At 38.5% G+C, this 22,784-nt stretch overlaps 1 protein-coding gene across 2 annotated transcripts in view; it reads left to right on the top strand.

Moving 5' to 3' along the window:
- Nucleotides 1-22,784, top strand: part of emp (epithelial membrane protein) — a 113,019-nt gene that overhangs the window by 18,608 nt on the left and 71,627 nt on the right. Inside the window, exon 2 of one of the 2 annotated variants that reach the window (XM_073092376.1) lies at nt 15,295-15,553. In XM_073092376.1, coding sequence (XP_072948477.1) covers nt 15,496-15,553 — 58 coding nt within the window. In that variant the 5' untranslated portion in view covers nt 15,295-15,495. Of the gene's footprint in view, nt 1-15,279; nt 15,554-22,784 lie in introns of both variants that reach the window. The other variant, XM_073092377.1, reaches the window with a different exon arrangement.

Genomic DNA, 22,784 nt, shown 5'->3' with positions numbered 1-22,784 from the left:
CAAAGCGTTACGAAGGTTAAGCATTGTATGTAAATATTGTTTGTGCAAAAACTAAGGATTGCACAGTTAAATTACAACGATTTGTTGAACTTTAGATTTAAGAGGAGCTTGACATATGTCTTGAGTTTTGTGTTGGTATTACTAGCAGACTCCGGCGGCACCTCCGCCACACCTATTTCTGTTATACTCGTAACAGCAGTGTTAAGCTGCTGTGTTCTGCGTTTGAACGAAGTGGTAAGGGAGACATGTATTTTTAAGGCGTTACAGCTTAGTCCTCAGGGCTAGCGGCGCATCTGTGGCCGAACTCAGGTAGGAATATCTAATCCTATCTGGGGTGACTACAGATGTCCATGGGCGGCAGTAGCCACTTACCATCAGGTGGACTCGCCCGTTTGCTAATTTTATTTTATAAAAAAGTAGTATCAATTGGCAACCAAAGACAAAGTAACGGGCAAAAGCAAGTTACAATAATTACAATAATAAGATGCGTGATTATGCCCAATCAACTAACAAAGGCTGATTCATGCTATTGGTATCTAAACAAATGCCTACGGAACCTACGAAGGGCCTTGTAAGTCACGGTCGTCCAATCCTGACAATACTTTTCCTTACAGGACAACTGAATTGACAAATTGTGGAAAAAGTGTGGGGTGCTTTTCGAAAACTGATAAGTGGAGCAGCCCACGCTTTTTTCACAATTATACTATTTACTGTTCCTTAATTGATTCCTAGATTGAAAATTATTTTCTACTTTTGAGTAGAGTTTATCATAAAAGCGCGTTTTTTAGTTTTTATTAATATATTTATTAATAGTTATCGTGCTGTTCCAGACGGAGACAATTCTAACTTCCCTATACTAAGTGTATCATCTATGACTCCAATAACTAAAAAATTATGAACATCTGTCCAGCTTTGAATTATAAATTATAATAGTGTTACGCGATTTGCGATTTTGTTTTATGCACATATATAAATATAGATATATTTATTCAGTCGTAAAGATGTAGGCCAGATTAAAGGCATGCTAGCGAATTTATACTAACAATACGCCACGACCTCCAAATACCTAGTCTCCATCTATATAGTAACGAAATGTCTGTACGTTTGTGGGAACAACGTAATTATTGCAATACCATTGTGTGGTGAGTCCCACGCGGGTCTAGATTTGAGACTGGATATTGGAGAGGCAGTGATAGATAGCGGTTGACATGCGGCTACTTAATTGATGGGTCCGAGGTTCAAATCCCATACCTCTGATTTATCAAAGTTATTAAATTAAATATCACTTCCTCTAACGGTCAAGGAACACATCGTGAGGAAAGTGACCGTCAGAATGGCCGCTCACTACCCATATTTTACATCGAAATAATTACTAAAAGTTGCTACCTAGTTGGTACTAGTTGCTATTAGTTGCTACTAATTGCTACCTTTGATTAAAAAAAGATAAACTACTTTTTAAGGTGACCGGCCATTCTGACATCAGGATGGCCGGTCACCTATCCAGTGAGAAGAAACTGCGCAAATGAATAGAGTTTTTTGTAATCAATAGTTGCTACCAAATTGCTACCTTCATATTCATCGTATTGGACTTCATAGCTTTTAAGGATAAAAAAATATTACGGATTTAATATCCGTTTAAGATCCTGAGAGGAGACCCAAATTTAGGAAGTTCATTCCCCGATCGCCGCTAAGCTTATTTACTCTCTAATGCTTATGCATATTTTACAACAATTAGAATTTCCTTTGTTTGGATATTTTTTTTTAAATAAAAGAGTGGTAGCCGAGCATGCAGTCCACCTGATGGTAAGTGTCTTCTACCGCCCATAGACATTTGTAATCAACCCCAGATAGGATAACATATTCTTACCTGAGTTCGGGCACAGATGCGCCGCTACCTCTGCGAACTAAGCGCCTCGGAAAAGTATGTCTCCCTTACTACACTTCAATCCAGAAGACAGCAGCGCTTAACACTGCTGTTATAACAGAAATAGGTGTGACGGTGGTGCCGCCGGAGTCGAACCACAATGGGTCCGACCACCTTCAAAACCTAATCCTTCTTATTCTGAGAGGAGACCTGTGCCTCTCGTAATTGACTCTCTATTGCCTATGCACATTTTACAAGAAACAGAATTTGCTCTTTGTGTGTGTCTCTATATATGTGAGTGTGTATGTGAATAGTGTGTGTGTGTGTGTGTGTGTGGTCACATGCCACATTTATGCCTGCGCGTGCGCAAGCGGTAAGTCAAGTAACAAGATGCTAGCGCGCCGCGCCGGTACGCTTGAGTACGCGCGTTCCGATTCAGTTGTGCGCTATTGGTCCAGTTGTTTTGGGGGTCCTCGGGAGAATAGTTGGAACCTCGCGAAATTTGTTATGAATCATTAATATTTTTCTGTCGCAATTCTGGACTGTGATAACTCTGGTTAATTGGGTTTGTGTAAAGACAAATAAATACAAAACTTTATGTAGAAGGAACAGTAAAAGAGTATGCTGTCCACCTCAAGGTAAGTGGCTACTGCCGCGTGACATCTGTCATCAAATAAGAGTCTTCCTGAGGTAGGACACGAGTACATTGCTACCTGACGACTAAGTTCAAACGCCTCCGACAAGTATGTGTCCAGAACCTTCAAATTAGAAAAGAGCAGCGGTAAATGCCGTTATTAGTCACAAAAACCTTTGAAAGTCTTATCACGAAGGGTTCTACCACCGTATTAGTATTTCAAAAGAAAATGATTGTATTAACTCCTTTACGTCTCTAGTTCTCTACACCCTTTCACCTTAGAAGTAAGCTAAGAATAGGTTGGTATTCTACCCTTAAAATCTAGCAGTTTACAAAAATATTTGTAAAGGAGACCACAAACTTATTTTTAACCTAGATTACTTATTTACATAAAAAAGTATTCTACGGAACCCATTGTAAAACCACCGTTCCACCTGACTACACAGTTTATTAGCGTGTTCTTGTTATGCGGCGTTCGTCGACCGGCAACGTACGGACGTGATATACCGCACTTTGTATATATATATACATATATATAATTATGTACGTTTGTGCGTATCTATAAGCAATAAACGTTAAGCCTGCCTATGAATTGACTGCCGTATTCTAAAGTTATATACCTTTTTTTTTGTTTTTTTTTTTACGAGGGGGAAAACTTTCAAAAGATACCCGGTGCCGTGGGAGCGACACAGAGTTATGTGGGATTTTTACCGCACTAAAACCCCCCCGGTGGCCGTCCTCGGCGTTACTAAGGATCCGGGATCTCCAACGGAACACAACCGGAGTCCTCCTAACGCGATGCCCTGCTATCGGGCTCTGCCCTGGGGGGAGCAATTTACGCTCCTCTCACATCCCCTGGTGATTACAGCGATATACGACCACACAAACCGCTGTCCTTCCCGGGGTCGCTTGCTGGACGGTGAGCTCCCACTCTTGCCGTCCGCAACCCTGGAAGCCCCTTTTAGTCGCCTTTTACGACGGACAGGGGATTCCGTAGCCCTTTTCTGGTCCCGGTACTACAGGGACAACAGTTATATACCTACCTACAAATGTGATACGTAAGTTATATACTTGCAAAGTGATAGCCTAAGTGTTGAAAGGCTTCTGAATTGGGCGTTCGAGGTTCGAATCCTAAGCTGATTTTTCAAATTTAATTAAAATTTTAATATATTTGCTATAACGGTGAATGAAAACATCGTCAGTAAATCTACACATCTAAGAGTTCTCAAAGGTAAAATAAAGATTTCAAAGGTGTGTGACGTTACCAATTCGCATTTGGCCAACGTACTAGACTATATCCTTATCATTTGAAGAGACCCTTGTCCAGCGATGGGACACTAATAGGTAACACGACATGACACTAAAGTCATTAAAATCGGATGAATGGTTCTTTCTATTGGCGATTAGAACTTGTCTTGTGTCTTGTCTTGTCTTGTGTGAAAGAATTATTCGACTTTTTTATATAATATAGGAGTAGCAGACAAGAGACAGAGTAAGCGGCCCATGGACATCAGTAATCAACCCCAGATAGGATTAGATATTCCTACCGGATATCGGCCACAGATGCGCCGCTCTCTCTCTGAGTACTCATCTGGAATGCCTCGGAAGAGTACGTCTCCCTTCAAAAAATAACACAGCAGCGCTTAACACTGCTATTATTAGGTAGAAATAGGTGTGGCGGTGGTGCCGATCCACAATGGTACCCAAATGGGGTTAAATTTCGATTTTAGCCGCACAAAACATTGGATACCTCGATCATCGTCAGTTATTTACTGACGATATTCGATCGATGATTTCCACACATCACCTTGCCACAAAAGGAAGGAATGTGGCAACGTGTTGGCAATCGCGTCGTGAGCCATCTTCCGGTAAGGATCTCAACTTCCGAAACATTGTTGCAATGTACGAAAGTTTCGATAACGGATATTATTATGCTGTTGACCTGAATACGATGTGGTTGGTTATTCTATATACATATATTTTTTTATATATAACATAGGAGCAGCAGACGGACATGCAGTCCACCTGATGGTAAGTGGCTACTGCCGCCCATGGACATCTGTAGTCAACCCCAGATAGGATTAGATATACCTACCTGAGGTCGGCCACAAATGCGCCGCTACCCCTGAGGACTAAGCTGGAACGCCTCGGAAAGGTATGTCTCCCTTCTAACTAGAACACATCAGCGCTTAACACTGCTGTTATAACAGAAATAGGTGTGCCGTGTGCGGTGGTGCCGCCGGAGACGAACCACAGAGGGTTCTACCAACTTCCTGAATTAGGTAGCTTCTTGCCTTATATTATTTTTTCCTTTTCCTTGAATTATAATTAACCTTTTAAGATGCTTATGTTGTATTTAAAAGTTTTTTTGTTTCATTCGATCTCTGTGTTTTATGTATCAACGAGCTTTTGCCCGCGGCTTCGCTCGCGTTCCGAAGCAATATTGTCATCCCCTATTTTATCCCCTTGGGGGTAGAATTGATCGAAATCCTTTCTTAGCTGATGCCTACGTCATAACATCTACCTGCATGCCAAATTTCAGCCCGATCCGTCCAGTGGTTTGGGCTGTGCGTTGATAGATCACTATGTCAGTCAGTCACCTTTTAGTTATATATATTTAGATTATCTGTCAAATAGTTTTAGACTGTACAACAGTACGTATTCATATATATGCACAAAAAATTACCCTTCCCAGTCAAAATCAGAGTTGCGGGTCGGGGTCATAGATAAGTAAAGATTACTCACTCCTAACAAGAAGATGTAACCTTTTGACAATTGATATTGTCACTGTCAGCTACTTTCGTGATAAAAAATATTAAACAAATGTAGCTTTTAGATCGTTTACGAATGAAACGATATTTCTTCGCACTTTTTCTTCGATTTCGTTTGTTGCACCACTTAACTGCGCATGTCGGCATTGTTTCGCGTAAATTACACCATGACTTAAACGGCGGACAGAATTATCAGCCGTTTAAGTCATTTAATGGCTTCCTTAAAATACAAGGCGGTGAGATATTTATACTTATTCGGTCGGGGTATCAAACCTCGGACCCCAAATTGAGAGACCGAATTTCTAACCAATAGGCTATCGCTGTATTACCCGCGTTTTCTACGAATTTTAATCATATGTACACACAAACATACAAGTTAAATATTTTAATTACTGTTACAGGATAACACGATATGTATGTTTGTCATATTTGCTAAGTTCATTGGCGTTCCTTTGTGTGGTTTTAGTCACGTTGATGATTCAAGGGTCGTGGGTTCAAACTCGTAGGTATAGTACGGTACCTAAATATTGAGTGTTTGACAAATTTATTTTGATTTAAGACAGAGGTACTCAAACTTTTTGTCTCGTATATCACTTGTAATATTTTACTGTTCTTTTGATTTGACACCGGGCGATTCTTTTTGGGGAAGGGGAGACAATTTTCAAAAGGTACGACAATGTCTTAAGAAAGTACATATTTTACCATAGTAAGATCTAATCTTTTGTTTTTCTAACATAGCATGACGTGTATGCGGAGCGGAGAATTGTGACCGTCAGAATGGCCGGTCACTACCCATATTTTACATCGAAATAATAACTAATACTTGCTACCTAGTTGCTGCTAGTTGCTATTAGTTGCTACTAATTGCTACCTTACCTTAAAAGCTATGTAGTCCAATACGATGCATATGAAGGTAGCAATTTGGTAGCAAGTATTGATTACAAAAAAACTCTATTCATTTGCGCAGTTTCTTCTCACTGGATAGGTGACCGGCCATCCTGATGTCAGAATGGCCGGTCACCTTAAAAAGTAGTTTATCTTTTTTTAATCGAAGGTAGCAATTAGTAGCAACTAGTAGCAACTAGGTAGCAACTTTTAGTAATTATTTCGATGTAAAATATAGGTAGTGACCGGCCATTCTGACGGTCACGAAGAATTTCAGGTTACCGGTGTACTCCGTGAGCTTGATAGATGGCGTTATACAGTTCACGTTATATTCTGAATCGCGAACGAAGTCGTATAGAAATACAAATAAAACATCTTTATTTGTTAAAGAACTGGACCTTATTCATCATCATTATCATCATCAACTCATTACTGCCACTGCTGGGCACGGGTCTCCTCTCAGAATCAGAAGGATTAGGCTGTATTCCACCGCGTTGTCCAAGTGCGAAATGGTGGTTGAATGCAGGTTTCTTCATGAACTTTTCTTGCAGCGTTTAAGCAATTGATAATTAATTTCTAATAGACAAATAACTTTTAAAAATCTGAGCATGCCTGGGATTGAACCTGGGACCCCTCGATCAAGAGGCCGCGTTTCTTAACCTCTTGACATCAGTACTTTTTCTTAACCACTAGGCCATATCTGCATTTTATTATCTTACTAGCTGACCCGGCAAACGTTGTGTTGCTATATAAATAAAAAAATGTTAAGGGTGAACAAACCCTTACCACTTAGGGGTATGAAAAATAGATAGTAGCCGATTCTCAGACCTAGTGAATATGCAAATAAAATTTGGTGAAAATCGGTAAAGCCGTTTCGGAGGAGTACGGTAACTAACATTGTGACACGAGAATTTTATATATAAGAAGATTATATAGTAGTTTTAGTAGTACCTTATTAGTACTGTAATATTTAATGTGTAACCACAGTTATTATTATAATTACAATTACTTTTGTTTGTATAACATATTACAATTAAAACACACAACCTTATTTAAAACTACGAATACGTATTCTTACATATTCTTACATAATTCGTGAAAGCAAGACCACTCACCAACCTAAATGTTATATACGTTGAGACATAATCAACTTTATTATTATGTACTATAGGTTCATATTTGCTTGCTAGAAAGCATAAGTTATTCGAGTAACAAATTAAACTCGAGTTGTAATAATTTCAAAATAATTGCGTTTTCTAAAACTTAGCTCGTGTGCTTAGATTTAAAATAAATAAGTAAAAAGTAAAAGGTAGTGTATTACAGTCATGAATATATAGTTCATGACATATTTCTGTACCCTTAGTATGAGTTTTTACGTTTTTACAAAAATGTCTGTTTTTGTATTTGTTTACGTATTTCCCATACATTTCCAATCAGTACTGATATAGTCCGCAAGGGGCGCTGTTTGGAAATGTATAGGAAATACGTAAACAAATACAAAATTAGTAATTTTTGTACAAACATTAAAACTCATACTAAGGATACAGATACTGTTAATATTTGAGTAATTGACCAAGTACGAGTAGAATCCACACGGTGGATTCCGTAGTACGAAATTTTCATTTATTTTTACCTTTAGTATTTCATATCATAGCAGTCTTAGAAGTAAATGCATTGTGAGAATTTGGACTGTCTATCTATTACGGTTTAATATATAAAGCGAAAAACGCCGAAAAATAGCGGTTCCTTGTATAGCGACCTCAATTTATTATCAAGATTTTAAATTTTTGTATTTGTCGTTATAGCGGCCACCTGTATACATAATCTGTAAAATTTTCAAGTGTCTATCTATTACGGTTCTGGAGATAGAGCCCTGTGACAGCCGGACAACTCCCGCCTTCGTTGTTTTCCGATACATACGACCTGGGATTGTTCAAGACAAGGGTGAATAGGCTACTTCTAGGCAAGCGTGTTTTATCCGAGGCTGCATCTCACTTAACATGAGGTAACGTTGCAGCCAAACGCAAGCCTATAGTAAGATTAAAAAAAAAAAAAAAAAAAAACAACAGAGGTTGAACAATGGTCCTTTTTTACCCTTTGGGTACGGATCCCTAAAAAATAAGTTTCTTCTGTCGAGAAGTTCCTTCATATTGGAAATTTTCATATTATAAGTTTGACAAAACTTTAGATTGATTATTACTAACGGAAGTTTAATCGCTGCAGCAGTTTTTAAAGTTATTGTACCCAGTGTGCGGTCAGCCTAAAGGTCATTAGACAGTATTATAATTAATTATGGCGATTACGTAAATGTTTTAAAGAAAGTTTGGAAAAAGTGATGATTCATTATAAAAAAGATTTTGAAATTTATAAGTATGTACTTACTTAAGGGAAGTTCCGAGTGAGTTTACGGTTTAAATAATAAATAGGTAGGTATGATATTTATGTCCCACTACTGGGCTGTTTGCCCATAATTTTGCCTCAAATTAAGAACATTGAACCATGCATTGAACCATTGAACAATTTTGAAGGTGGTAGAACCCTTTGTGGTTCGACTCCGGCGGCACCACCGCCACGCCTATTTCTACCTAATAACAGTAGTGTTAAGCGCTGCTGTGTTCCGGTTTGAAGGGTGTGGTAAGAGAGACATACTTTTCCGAGGCGTTCCAGCTTAGTCCTCAGGGGTAGCGGCGCATCTGTGGCCGACCTCAGACAGGAATATCTAATCCTGTCTGGGATTGATTACAGATGTCCATGGGCGGCAGTAGTCACTTACCATCAGGTGGACTGCATGCTCGTCTGCTACTCCTATATTATGAAAAAAAAAATGCTGTTTTACATTGTAGTCATGGGTTCCAATCTCACCAATAGACATCAGTAATCAACCCCAGATAATATTTCAATCTTACCCGAAGTTTGCCCTTTCATTGCTAACCCTCAGGAATAAGTGGAAACGCCTTGCATACCTCCCTTAACCTTCAAATCAGAACTTAGCAGCGCTACACTGCTGTTATAAGGCAGAAACTTAGATGTGTAAAATACATAGATTCGTCACTCCGAACAAGACAGTGTAACCAGTTTTGAGAATTGAAATTGTTGCCTAAGTAAGTGTTTCCATGTCTCCGTTCTAAGATGTCCCTAAAATGTTTCAAATATTTATTTATTACGTAAATTACGTAGTATTCGTTATTTATACGTAAATTTTATTTGATATTTTTTTTTATCTGTCAAGAATTCAGAAAATAAATGATAAAATCATCCTTTTGTTGCTTTATTCACTGTCAAGGCGGTGAAGTGTCTCTCTATTTTACTTATCAATGGGCAGAAACAGATGTGTCGGGCACTCTGTAGCTAAACAAAGGGTTCTACACAACCAAAAGCTCAAACAGGTATTTGCGTCAACTTACCGACTTTAACTTTGGTCACAGTGTTATGTAAACTAACCGGTTATTATTCCCCAACCGGGCCTGTCCGGGTTACCCAGATATCGTCGTAATGTAATGAAATGTAATGTAATACATATCTGCATATCAACATATAATTTTTATGTGAAACATCTATAGCCGCACGTAAAACCGATTTCTGGCGTGGCGACGCATGCCGTGGCGAGTCTATATGCAGTAGTGTGTACGGTGTGGCGTCGCGTCGCCATGCGCAATCGACTGCGATCGTAATATTTTATTTTATCATTATGACATATTTAGTTCCTATCACAATATGTTCTTTTCTGCATATTACTTTTACAAAATAATGTCGATGTTTCACATCTGCCAGGCGTCCCGTGACGGCTCACATTTTTTTTTAAGGTTCCGTACCCAAAGGGTAAAAACGGAACCCTATTACTAAGCCTCCGCTGTCAATCACAGGGCTCTATCTCCTGAACCGTAATAGATAGACACTTAGATTTTTTACAGAGTATGTATAAAGATGGCCGCTATAACAATGAATACTAAAAATAAAAAAAATGTTGAAAATAAATAGGGTCGCCATACACGAAACCGCTATTTCTCGACGTTTTCCGCTTTATCTATTGAACGGTTCGTATAGTAACCGTTCATAGTTCGTAACCGTATAGTTAGACAGTTCATATTTAAACAAAATATTTACTTCATTTCATTTCAGTGGCTCCTAGTAATAATAACAAAGAAAATAAAAGAAATATAAAAATATTATGGAACACTCCGTGTTCGAGTTCGACTTGCACTTGGTCATTTTTTATTTATATTATGCCTAACGATAAAGCATAGAGATGGGTTGTACTAGGTAAATTTGGGACTAGGTATGCCTGTTCCTAGTATTTAAAAATACGTGATCCAGAAACCTGTTCCACCTAGTCCCATAAAGGCTCTTTATTTATGGTTCGTGGTACATATTAAAAGTTGGACTAGGTCCGACCTAGACCTGTGAAATACCTAGTCCCTGCACCTGTTCCAGTATATACGCCTCACCTCTAATAAAGCAGACGTGCTACCTGATGAATGCAGTCACCGTCGCCTATGGACATTTGCAACACCATACGAGTTGCCAGCATCGCCTTTGAAAGAGACCTCTTTTTGCACCCCTCTTTAAGAGCCCCATGTCAACATATTGTTGATTTTCAACACTTGTTTTGAAGGTGGTGGAAGAACCCTTTGTGGTTCGAGTCCGGTGACACCACCGCCACACAGAGAGACATTTTTCCGAGGCATTCCAGCTTAGTTCTAAGAGGAAACGGCGCATCTGTGGCCGACCTCACATACGAATCTCTAACTGGGGTTGAATACAGATATCCATGGACGGTAGATATTAGTTACCATCAGGTGGACTACATGCTCTTCTGCTATATTATAAAAAAGTAGATTATACTTTTCGTAAAAATATCCTTGAATTCATCTGGAATACTGGAATTTAATATGTAAACTAGCTGACCCGGCAAAAAAATGTTAAGGGTGAACAACCCTTATCACTTAGGGGGATGAAAAATAGATGTTGGCCGATTCTCATAGATTTCATCAAAATCGGTCAAGCCGTTTCGGAGGAGTATGGCAACGAAAACTGTGACACGAGAATTTTATATATTAGATTCTATCATATATTATGTAGGTATGTATGTGAGTTTGTAACACGCGTAATTCCAATGCTGTAGGTTTTCGAACCTGTTCTACTGCCCGGACCGGTTCAGAAATACCTCTGAAGCCTTAAGAAAAGAAAAATATTAGGTTTTAGCATGATTATATTATGTACTAGTTTTTGCCCGCGGCTTCGCCTGCGTTTAAAAGAAAGTAATATGACATACTAACGTGCATGAAACTGAAAATTCGTACCTTCATTGACAGTGGCGCCATCTGGCGAAAATTGGTCCAAAAGATCGATTCTCCGATTAATCTATCTTAGATCGCCATCCCTAGTTCCCGTGGGATTTTCGGTATAAAAACTATCCTATGTCCTTTCTCGGGTCTCAGACTATCTTTGTACAAAATTTCATTAAAATCGGTTCAGTGGTTTAGGCGTGAAGAAGTGAGAAACAGACAGACAGACAGAGTTACTTTCGGATTTATAATATTAGTAAGGATCTATATCTATCTATGCAAATATGTTGACAGGTTTTCAAGATGTTAGAACTATTTTAGAATTGTCTGTCTGTATGTATGCTATGCTGTATTGGGTTTTTATAATATGGATGTAGTCAACGAGCATGCAGTCCACCTGATGGTAAGTGGCTACTGCCGTATACACCTGTGATCAACCGTACATAAGATTAGATTCCTAACTAAGGTTGGTCTCAGATGCGCCGCTACCCCAGAGGACTACTTAGTTAGCTTAGTTCATATTTACTGTGTTTTTTTTTATGATACAAAAGTAACAGACGAGCATGCCATCCACCTGATGAGAAGTGGCTACTGCCGCCCATGACATCTATAATCAACTCTAGATAAGGTTAGATGCTTAACTGAGGTCGGTTACAGATGCGTCGCTAACCCTGAGGACTGAGCTGGAATGCTTCGGAAAAGTATGTCTCCCTTACCACAACGTTCAAACCAGAACACAGCAGCCCTTAATACTGCTGTTATTAAGGAAAAATAGATGTGGCGGTGGTGCCGCCAGAGTCGAACCACTAAGGGTTCTACCACCTTCAAAATCTTTGTTTGTTTTTCTATACTCACAGCTCCATTATAGGGAATCTCTGTGCTGTGGGTGCCACGGAAGAATACATAAACACCCACACACAAAACAGAAATCTAAATGTGTAATTTAGATGTCTGTCTGGCCCGGGAATGAACCCAGAACTCTGTGTGTATCAAACCAGTGTGGTCTCTCCGCTAACGGGGCAAGTCGTAAATTTTGAGATGACTCTTAGTATCGAAAATCCTTGCACTTTCGAAACAAAAAGAGCCTTCAATAAGTTCATATGAGGTCGTAAAATAAATTCTTGTTAAAATTTAAAATCAGTGTTTTTAAGTAACTTTTCCTACTTCCTACAGGAAGTTGTGGTCATTACGGAAGAAATGACCAATTATTAACAGTTAATTACGTTGAAATTGGTCAAAATGTCGAAGCGTTTAATTTTTATGGTTTGAGGTCGAAATTACCGAAAACAAGTGACTTGTAGTAATCATGTTTTATGTTGGAGGCTTAATATATATTTGTTAAGCAAATAATTAAAAAATACTTGAAAATATTCATAAGGTTTAAAGATGAAGGTTTTGTGGGGAAACCTGTAGAGAATTCTAGAAATTTGGTCATTATTATGACTACAACTTAAGCCATAAAGCCATTCTTATTAGAGGAGACAGTTCTCACCAGTAGGGCAGTCGTCGTCAACTCGATACTGTCCCACTGCTGGGCACAGGTCTCTCAGAATGAGAAGGATTAGGCCATAGTCCACCGCGCTGGACAAGTGCGTATTAGTAGACTTCAAATATCTTTGAGATTTTTTTTTAATTAATCTCTTAGGTATGTATACAGTTTTCCTCACAATGTTTTCCTTCACGCACGCACATAACTGAAAAATCAGAGGTATCTGGGATCTGAGGGATCAATCGAGAGGCGATTTCAACTATATAAGAATTTATATATTTGTACCGTAACTAGGCTATCACTGCTTTACTCGAAGTTTATTAATTACTTGAAGTTTACAAAATAATATAGTTTAAAAACTAAAATCCAAGCTAAATTCGCACAAGGAAAGTCGTTAATCCTGATTCCTGACGATCCCTGACGATCCTGATGAGAATGGGATAAAATTATTTAAATGCCGTATTGTCATCGGTTCTTGATAATTGTTTAATTTTTTTAATTAATCGGACCGTTCAAAGTGGGTAAAAATCGAGTTCAAAATTCCGTTAAGCTAATGAAAGCGTGGTAAAAATAAACACAGAAGCGTTTAAATAAATGCAATTGTCAGGACCTTAAACGAAATAGTTGCCCATATATTATTGGCAATAACACTAATAGGTAATAATTAGTTTCAAGTGGTATATTTCCTAGTTTTACTCGTTCACCGTCAAACCACTCCTTAAGGTTAAGCGTGGACTGAGTACCACGGTAGCCATGATCTTCGGTACACGCATGATAATCATTGTTTGAGGTGAAGGGTTCCGTGGATGGGGTGGATGAACCCTCGATATATTTTTTACTAGCTGACCCGGCAAACATTTTACCGCCTCAAAATCTATTAAAATATAGCCTATGTTACTCGTGGATAATGTAGCTTTCGAATAGTGAAAGAATTTTTAAAATCGGTCCAGTAGTTTTTGAGCTTATTCATTACAACCAAACAAAAAAACAAAGTTCCTCTTTATAATATTAGTGTAGATAACATTAAAGTATTTAAAAGGCATAGTAGTACCTGTTAACATCTGTAACCAAATCCATATAGATTCTAACACCAAGGTAGTAAAATCCTTAATGGTTCGACTCTGACGGCACCACGGACATACCAATTTCTACCTAACAACAGCAGTGTAACGCTGCTATGGTCTTGTTTTAAAGGTCTGGTAAGGGAGACATACTTTTCCGAGGCATTCTAGCTTATTCCTCAGGGGTAGCGACGCATATGTGGCCGATCAGATAGATATATCTAATCCTATCTGGGGTTGATTACAGATATCCATGGGCAGCAGTAGCCACTTCACATCAAGTTGCATGCACTGCTTGTTTGCTTCAGTATTATTAAAAAGTCGTCACTGTTGCCCATTGGTATTTGTAACCAACTCCATATAGAACCTACCATATAGATTCTACATGAAGCCGATCACATGCGTTGACACTCCTGAGGATTAGGACGGTTGCCTCATGTGAAAGTATGGCAAACAACATTTATTCTTAGAATTGAAATAAGACTCTGAATTATACACAGCCATTTAAATTTAATTTAATTATATATAATCTAAATTCTTGTATTACTAAACACTATGACCGATATTTAACAAAGTATTCAATTAACGAATCGTTAGGAGATTAATTCGTAAGCCAATTAGGAAAATGATAGCACTACTCGTGATTCCATAACATGGCACCGCCGTCACACTTATTTCTGCTTTATAACAGTATTGTATCAATGTTGTTCTGATTTGAAGTGTATAGGCGAAGTAACCCTCTTAGTAGCATACCAACTTAGTTATTAAGAAAATTTTCGTCTTTGTATCTCACGTAAGACTCTAATCCTATCTGGGATTGATAAGAGATGTCCATGGACAGCAGTAAGCATTGATGGTTGTAGTAGTTGAAACACAGCCTCTCGATGGGGGAATAGGAGATCCAATTCTCAGGCACGCATCTTTGATTTCTAAAAGGTTTTTGCGTATTAAATATTAATTATTATTTGTTATTATTATGGATAAAACAAATCGTGAGGAAACTAAAACGCCTGAGTCTTCAGATACGCACATCTAGAACTTTTCATTTGTCCAGTTATGTACATGGATAGCGGGGCATCTATGACCGATCTCAGGTAGGAATCAAATCTAATCTGAGATTGATTACAGAATATATGTCCGTGTAGGCAGCAGTAGCCACTGACCATGAAGTGTCATTACCATTCTCGTCAGCTACTTCCAAATAGTTTCCACTTGTTTAAAAAACACACTTAATACGGAACCACACACACTCGCAAATTACGTACTTGACATTCTTAATTATTTAAATAGTTTTTTTCTTTACAGGTACAACGAAGGAAAAGTCAACGGATGATCGAATCAGTCGAAGCGCGACCGTCGCCCCGCGCACACGTGGACACGTTTCGTTAACAATAAATTAATTCAAATAAATGTGTACGTGAGTGCAGTGTCGCTGTGGAGTGAAGTCGGTGAAGTGTAGTGTATCTGTGAAGGATTTGTTTTTAATCGTCGTTAGCAAAAGACAGAATGCAGGGTCGCGACAAACTGTGCGCGAAGCTGACGAGCGCGTTCCTCGTGAAGTGGTGTAAGTTTGTTTTGCTTGTTTGTTATGTATTGACATTCTTAGGTAAGTTTCGGTCATTACTGTTGTTGTGTGGTGTCCTATTGTATGATTTAACATGAGTTTTTTAGGGAATGTGATGGAATTTTTGTGTTTGAATGTGCGTTATCGTCCCATTAATGTCCCACTGCTGGGCACGGGTCTCCTCTCAGAATGAGAAGGTTTAGGCCATAGTTCACTGCGCTAGCCAAGTCTTATTTCTTGATTTCACATACCATTGAAAACTTTTTTTTATGGTTTCTCAGGTATGCACGCTTCCTCACGATGTTTTCCTTCACCGTTTAGCAAGTGATAATTAATTTGTAATACGCACATAACTTTGAAGAATCAGAGGTACGTGACTGGGATTTGAACATCGGAGTCCTCGATCGAGAGGCCGAGTTTCTTAACCACTAGGCTATCACTGCTTTTGTGAATGTGTGTAAAGTCTATATTACTTTGACGTTTGCTAACTTGTTCAATTTGTACAAACAAAAAGATAGATAAAAAACCTTTTTATGTAGTGAAAAAAATCTAATCTGTAATGACTGTTGATGAATGAATGAATGACTTTAAATGCTAATCGATAAGAAAATAATTTAACGGAATCTTAGTGGAATTACATTTAAAACCGGTGCTTTAATTGTAATCTCTTTAAGTTCTTAATTAGCAGTTTGAAAGTTTTTTGCTTTTTTATAATATAGGAGTAGCAGACGGGTACACAGTCCACCTGATGGTAAGTGGCTACTGCCGCCCATGGACATGTGTAATCAGCCCCAGATAGGATTAGATATTCCTACCTGAGGTCGGCCACAGATGCGCCGCTACCCCTGAGCACTAAGCTGGAACGCCTCGGAAAAGTCTGTCTCCCTTACCACACCCTTCAAACCGGAACACAGCAGCGCCTAACACTGCTGTTATTAGGTAGAAATAGGTGTGGCGGTGGTGCCGCCGGAGTCGAACCACAAAGGGTTCTACCACCTTCAACCTTGCTTATTAATAACGTAAGTTCAGGTAATATCGGGAAGGTAAGGTATAATTAAAATTGTAGCCTAATTTGAACAGTTTTTCCAATTTGACTTATACAATGTTACCAGGGGGGTTACTATCATCTCTTAAACAATATTATTTTAATCATACTTTTACTTTTTGTAGGAAATTTAACTTTTTAAGCAAAATATGACAATTTTAGTTGCTTTTATACAATGGATAAGCGAAAAATTAATAAGGGTTTAAGTTTGTTCAACTGTGTATGACGGAATATTTTACTGTTTTAAGGGGGAAATAAAACTTTCCTGAACTATGATGGTTATTAAAAGATGGTGGTAGGCTCCCTGAGCGTCAAAGTTACTTCAACTTACCTTATTTCTCATTTCTTGTGACGTCATAAAATTATGATTCTACAAACTTGTACATAAGGCTACCATTATCGTCCTGAGCAGTGGTGACGCACCTGTGGTCAGCCGGATGACTTACCATCAGGAGGACTGCATGTTTGCGACTTCATTTTTGCAATAATTGCCCAAGTGCAAGTGGAACGCACACGGAGGGTTCCATACAACCAAAATGTGAGAAAATATATATTTTTTAGTATATGTTATTATATTAGTTACTACAATAGTGTCTATCTATTAAGGTTCAGTAGCACTACCATGAGTTGGCATAGAAACGCCACTATAGAAATTGTAAATAGAAAACTATTGTCATTTTGCTAGTGAATAACATAACTACTATCGTTACGGTATTTCTTGACAACGTCTGTCAAATTAATGACTCATGGGACCGAATTTGTATGGCAATAGATCATAATGACATTCGCTAGCGATTTGATTTCGATAGGTTTTTACGTTACGTGTGGCTCACACTACGGAATTTAGTTCTACGAGTAACCACCAGAGGCGCTGTACAATTTTTCATACCTTTATTTTACGCAGTCGCTAGCGAGTAATACTTTTGTAAACTCATGGTAGTGCTACAGGAGATAGAGCCCTGTGACAGACGGACAGCGGAGGCTTAGTAATAGGGTTCCGTGTTTACCCATTAAATACGGAACTCTAAAAAAGTATTATAATACGACCTTTATTGATAAAAATCAAGCTTGATTTTCTCATCAAAAATCACATGTTTTAATCAAATTAGTTGATTATCATACTGATTCAATATATTTTGCATATACTTGTTAACTGGATATCAATGACATTACACACGTCACACAAAATCATCATCTAATATATAAAATTCTCGTGTCACAGTTTTCGTTGCCATACTCCTCCGAAACGGCTTGACCGATTTTGATGAAATTTTTCGTGCTTATCCGGTATCTATGAGAATCGGCCAACATCTATTTTTCATCCCCCTAAGTGATAGGTTGTTCACTCCTAATATTTTTTTTATTTATATGGCAACACAACGTTTGCCGGGTCAGCTAGTTTGTAGATATATATTTCAAGTTATGTTACATACGGTGCCATAAGGGAGACATAAAATTATTTAAGATTTTTCAACCTAGTACTCAGGAGTAGCTACGCAGAGATTCAACTATTATCTGAAAATTTGTGCCTTCATTGAAATGACAGTGGCGCCATCTGTGGAAAATTGGTCGTACCAACTCAGAAACCTTCGTGGGCTCGCACAACTTTGCTAAAGATTATCACATGATCAAACGCATAGTTTACGATTCTATGTAGAACATCAGACAAAAATTCAATTTTGTATATATAGATAATCGATATGGTGTTAATCTAAATATTTAGTTGGAATACAAGTATGTAAATGTATGGAATATGACCTATGCTATCGTAACAGACTAAAAAATCCGTTACGTCGTGCGTCACTCTTGCTAAACCTGATCTTAATAGAATATTAATTAGTCTATATTATTAAAACACATACAAGTATGTAGCAAAGAGATATAAATACTGAGGATACGGATCTGGGTTTTACCATCTTTCATTATAAGGATTTTGAAGGTGGTAGAACCCTTTGTGGTTCGACTCTGGCGGCACCACCGCAACGCCTATTTCTGTTATAACAGCAGTGTTAAGCGCTGCTGTGTTCTGGCTTGAAGGCCACACCCTTCTAAGGGAGACATACTTTTCCGAGGCATTCCAACTTAGTTCTCGGGGGTAGTGTCGCATGTGTGGCGGATCTTATTTGGGGTTGATTACAGATGTCCATGGGCGGCAGTAGTCACTTACCATCAGGTGGACTGCATGCTCGTCTGCTACTACTATATTATAACAAAAATACCATTACTAGCTTTTACCCTCGACTTCGCTCGCGGTCAAAGGTTTTTCTTTTTATCTATCCCTCGGAAATGGTACTTTTCTCGAGTTTGTTTTTTTTTCTGATCTCCTAATAACATGGGTAGAAAATTTCATGACTATCGGTTATTTTTTTATAATATAGAAGTAGCAGACGAGCATGCAGTCCACCTGACGGTAAGCCTACTGCCGCCGATAGACATTTGTAATGAAACCCAGATATAATTAGATATTCCTACCTGAGGTCGGCCACAGATGCGCCGCTATCCCTGAGGACTAAGCTGGAACGCCTCGGATAAGTAATGTATTTACTTAGTAATGTGATACACACTGTATGACGTAACTAATTCAAATTCAATGACTAATTAGTAGTCGTTTGTTTATTATCTGTGTGGTAATTCGTTTGTTATCTGTGCTTTTGGTATGCGGACTAAATTAGTCGTGTCTTTAGTTGGTATTTAATTTTGGAATAAGTAAAATAGAGAGAAAAATTAAAGTGGTATGAACCTTCGTGATTCGACTCTGTAGGCGTCACCGTCACACCTTTTTCTGTTATAACAGCAGTGTTAAGCTGCTAGACATACATTTCCGAGGCGTTCCAGTTTAGTTCTCAGAGGCAACACAGGGATCATGAGATCCCCAAAACTGTCAAGTCTGACGTTTTTTTTTTCGTGGGGAAAACCTGCTTTGATTCCTCTCTGCCGTGGGGGTAGCAGAGAAGATGTTATGCCGGACTTTATTGTAAAATAAAAATGTAAAATATAAATTTAATACGCATTAGAAAAAAGTGGTCTACTCGTAATTTATCCAAATTTCCCTTGTGACCCCAAGTCTTATGGTGCGATCGCGCCTAGGTTGTGGCTGACTTCGGGTAGAACTCCAATTTTATCTGAAGGTACCTATTATATCTTTATATATATATATATATATATAATTCTTATTTGCGTGTGTATGTCACTGAACTCCTCCTAAACGACTGGACTGATTTTGATGAAATTTGTTGTGTGTGTTCAATGGGACTTGAGAATGGTTTAGATTCACAATTTAGTCCGCGGGAAAAGGTTTTTTTAATTAATTTTAATTCGTAAGTAGTTGTAGAATCGGAAACTATGTCATATTACTTCTTTAAAATGCGGGCGAAGCCGCGGGCACCAGTACATTTATATTTTTGCACAGCATTTTAAGGTAAAAATTCCTTTATATTTTGCACAATATTTTGAGGTAAAAATACTGTGCAAAAATATAAAACGAGTTTAAGTTTCTAAGAAACGCAATATAAAGTTTTTGTATTATACTAAAGCAGGTATATTCTTTATATTAAGCAACAGTGTTGTAAAATAAAATCATATACTACACGGATGCGGATGATATGCTATATGACCGTATACTAGGGTTGTCACATACAAGTTTTTTTTTTTTTTTTTTATAATATAGGAGTAGCAGACGAGCATGCAGTCCACCTGATGGTAAGTGGCTCCTGCCGCCCATGGACATCTGTAATCAACCCCAGATAGGATAGATATTCCTACCTGAGGTCGGCCACAGATGTGCCGCTACCCCTGAGGACTAAGCTGGAACGCCTCGGAAAAGTGGAAATATATAGGGTGAATTTTTCAAATGGGCCTTCAGGGCCAAATCAGAAACTATAAGGAATAGCTAAAAATGCTTAAAGGAGTTACGAGGCCAAATTTGATAAAAACTAAAACACTATTCGATTTTTTTAAATCTTTTCCCCTAGCCAGGAAATAAACCAGTTTATTTTGTAAAAAAAACGCATCCTGTATTATTCCACCATTGGATAGCGTCACGTATAAGGATAACATTTTTGGGAAGTAATCATAAATGACAAACTAAAGGGTAAGGCTCTCTTTTTTGTAATATTGAATTAGCAAATAAAAGTGATGAGTATCGCCTTTAGACATTTGCAAACAACCCCCGATAAGATAAGAATCCTACCTGAGGTCGGCGACAGATACGTAGCTAGCCCTGAGAAATAAGCTGGAATACCTCAGAAAAGTATGTCTGTTTTACCACACCCTTCAAACTAGAACACAGCAGCACTCAACACTGCTGTTATGAGGCAGAAATAGGTGTGGCGGGGGTGCCGCCGGAGTCGAACCACATAATTATTTTGTTTCTATCTTCAATTTACCTTAAATAATTTTAAAAATTATAATTTCAGCGCAAAAGTATAAAAGAGACAATCCTAATTAAACCATTTTGTTTTGTGCTAATATTTTTTGTTAAATAAAAAAAGTTCGGTCGTCTTAATGGTATAATTTTATTATATTTTGTTGATATCCTTGCAAAAATGTATGTATTTATGGAGCTCTATAAAATTAATTATTCAAATATTATACTGTGTTTGACCGTGATTTTACTCGTATTCAAGTCTTTATAAATAAATCTTACCTATATTTAAAATTCTCGTGTCACAATGTTAGTTACCGTACATAAATTTACCGTACCGTAAATTTTATATGCATGTTCAGTAGGTCTGAGAATCGGCTACTATCTATTTTTCATACCCATACGTGATAAGGGTTGTTCACCCTTAACATTTTTTATTTATATGGCAACACAACGTTTGCGGGATCAGCTAGTAAATATATAAATAAATCAATATTTTCAAGGTAGTGATAGCCTAGTAGTTGAAACTCAATCGGAGGGTCCGACGTTCGAATCCCAAGCACGCTTTTTAACCAATTCAGACTTTAACCAACTTCCAAAAGGAATGAGGTTGCGTATTCGGCTGTTTATATTTTTTTCAAAATTATGTTTGTATTAGAAATTAATCATCAATTACTATAACGTTAGGAATCCTACACGCCTAAGAGTTCTGAAAAATATAAAGTCCTCAAACGTGTGTGAAGTCTACCAATACGCACTTGTCCAGCGCGGTGGACTATGGCCTAATCCTTCTCATTCTGAGAGGAGACCCGTGCCCAGCAGTGGGACAGTAATGGCTTGATGATGATGAATTAATTCTTCCACTTTATCATTTAAGGATTACAAACACTAGGGTTCCCTGTGTCCTGAATACACCTAAAGATTTTTTTATGGAAAGTAGCCAACGAGCATGCAGTCCACCTGATGGTAAGTGGCTACTGCCGCCCATGGACATCTGTAATCAACCCTAGATAGGATTAGATATTCCTACCTGAGGTTGGCCACTGATGCGCCGCTACCCCTGAGGACAAAGCTGGAACGCCTCGGAAAAGTCTGTCTCCCTTACCACACCCTTCAAACCGGAGCACAGCAGCGCATAACACTGCTGTTATTAGGTAGAAATAGGTGTGGCGGTGGTGCCGCCAGAGTTGAACCACAAAGGGTTCTACCACCTTCAATCCCTACCAATACCAATACCTACCATCCACCTGGTGGTGATGGTAAGTCACTGCTATGGACGTGTAACCAACGTCATATAGAACGGGAACGGGGTTGACGACCCGCGTGGCGGAGCGGTCACCATGCCGGTCTGAGCAGAGGGCCCCGCGTTCGATCCCCGGCCAGACAAATTTCTAAATGTACTTAGATTTCTGTTTCTTGGTCTGGGTCTGGGTGTTCGTGTATTTGTGTCTGTGTGTGTCCACCCACGATACAGGGAATCCTAGTGTGGGGCTGTGAGCACAGATCTATGTAGAAAGCGTTAAAGCGTTCTACCTGAAGCCGATCACAGATGTGTCGTCACTCCTCAGGATTGAGGTCGCCACATATGGAAGTCATCAACACCCTACCACCGAAACGCAGTACTGCGTCACGCTAGAAATAGGTGGCAATGATTCCACCCGGTTCGTACTGGTTCTACCTTACCAAAATATGACGAGAAAATTGGATATTTGTACCTTACAAATATCCAATTTTCTCGTCATATTTTCGAAGTATTTTCCTGGGGATTTAACCTAGAATTCTGCGTATTAAACAAACAATAATTATATATTTTTCGCGTACTA

The sequence above is a fragment of the Epargyreus clarus genome, unplaced genomic scaffold (genome assembly GCF_041222505.1).
Source record: "Epargyreus clarus isolate Ecla_fem2 unplaced genomic scaffold, WU_Ecla_fem_2.2 ptg000036l, whole genome shotgun sequence".
In the NCBI taxonomy this organism is placed as follows: domain Eukaryota; kingdom Metazoa; phylum Arthropoda; class Insecta; order Lepidoptera; family Hesperiidae; genus Epargyreus; species Epargyreus clarus.
The sequence above is the reverse complement of the archived record's forward strand: the minus strand, read 5'-3'. Positions and strand labels throughout refer to the sequence as shown.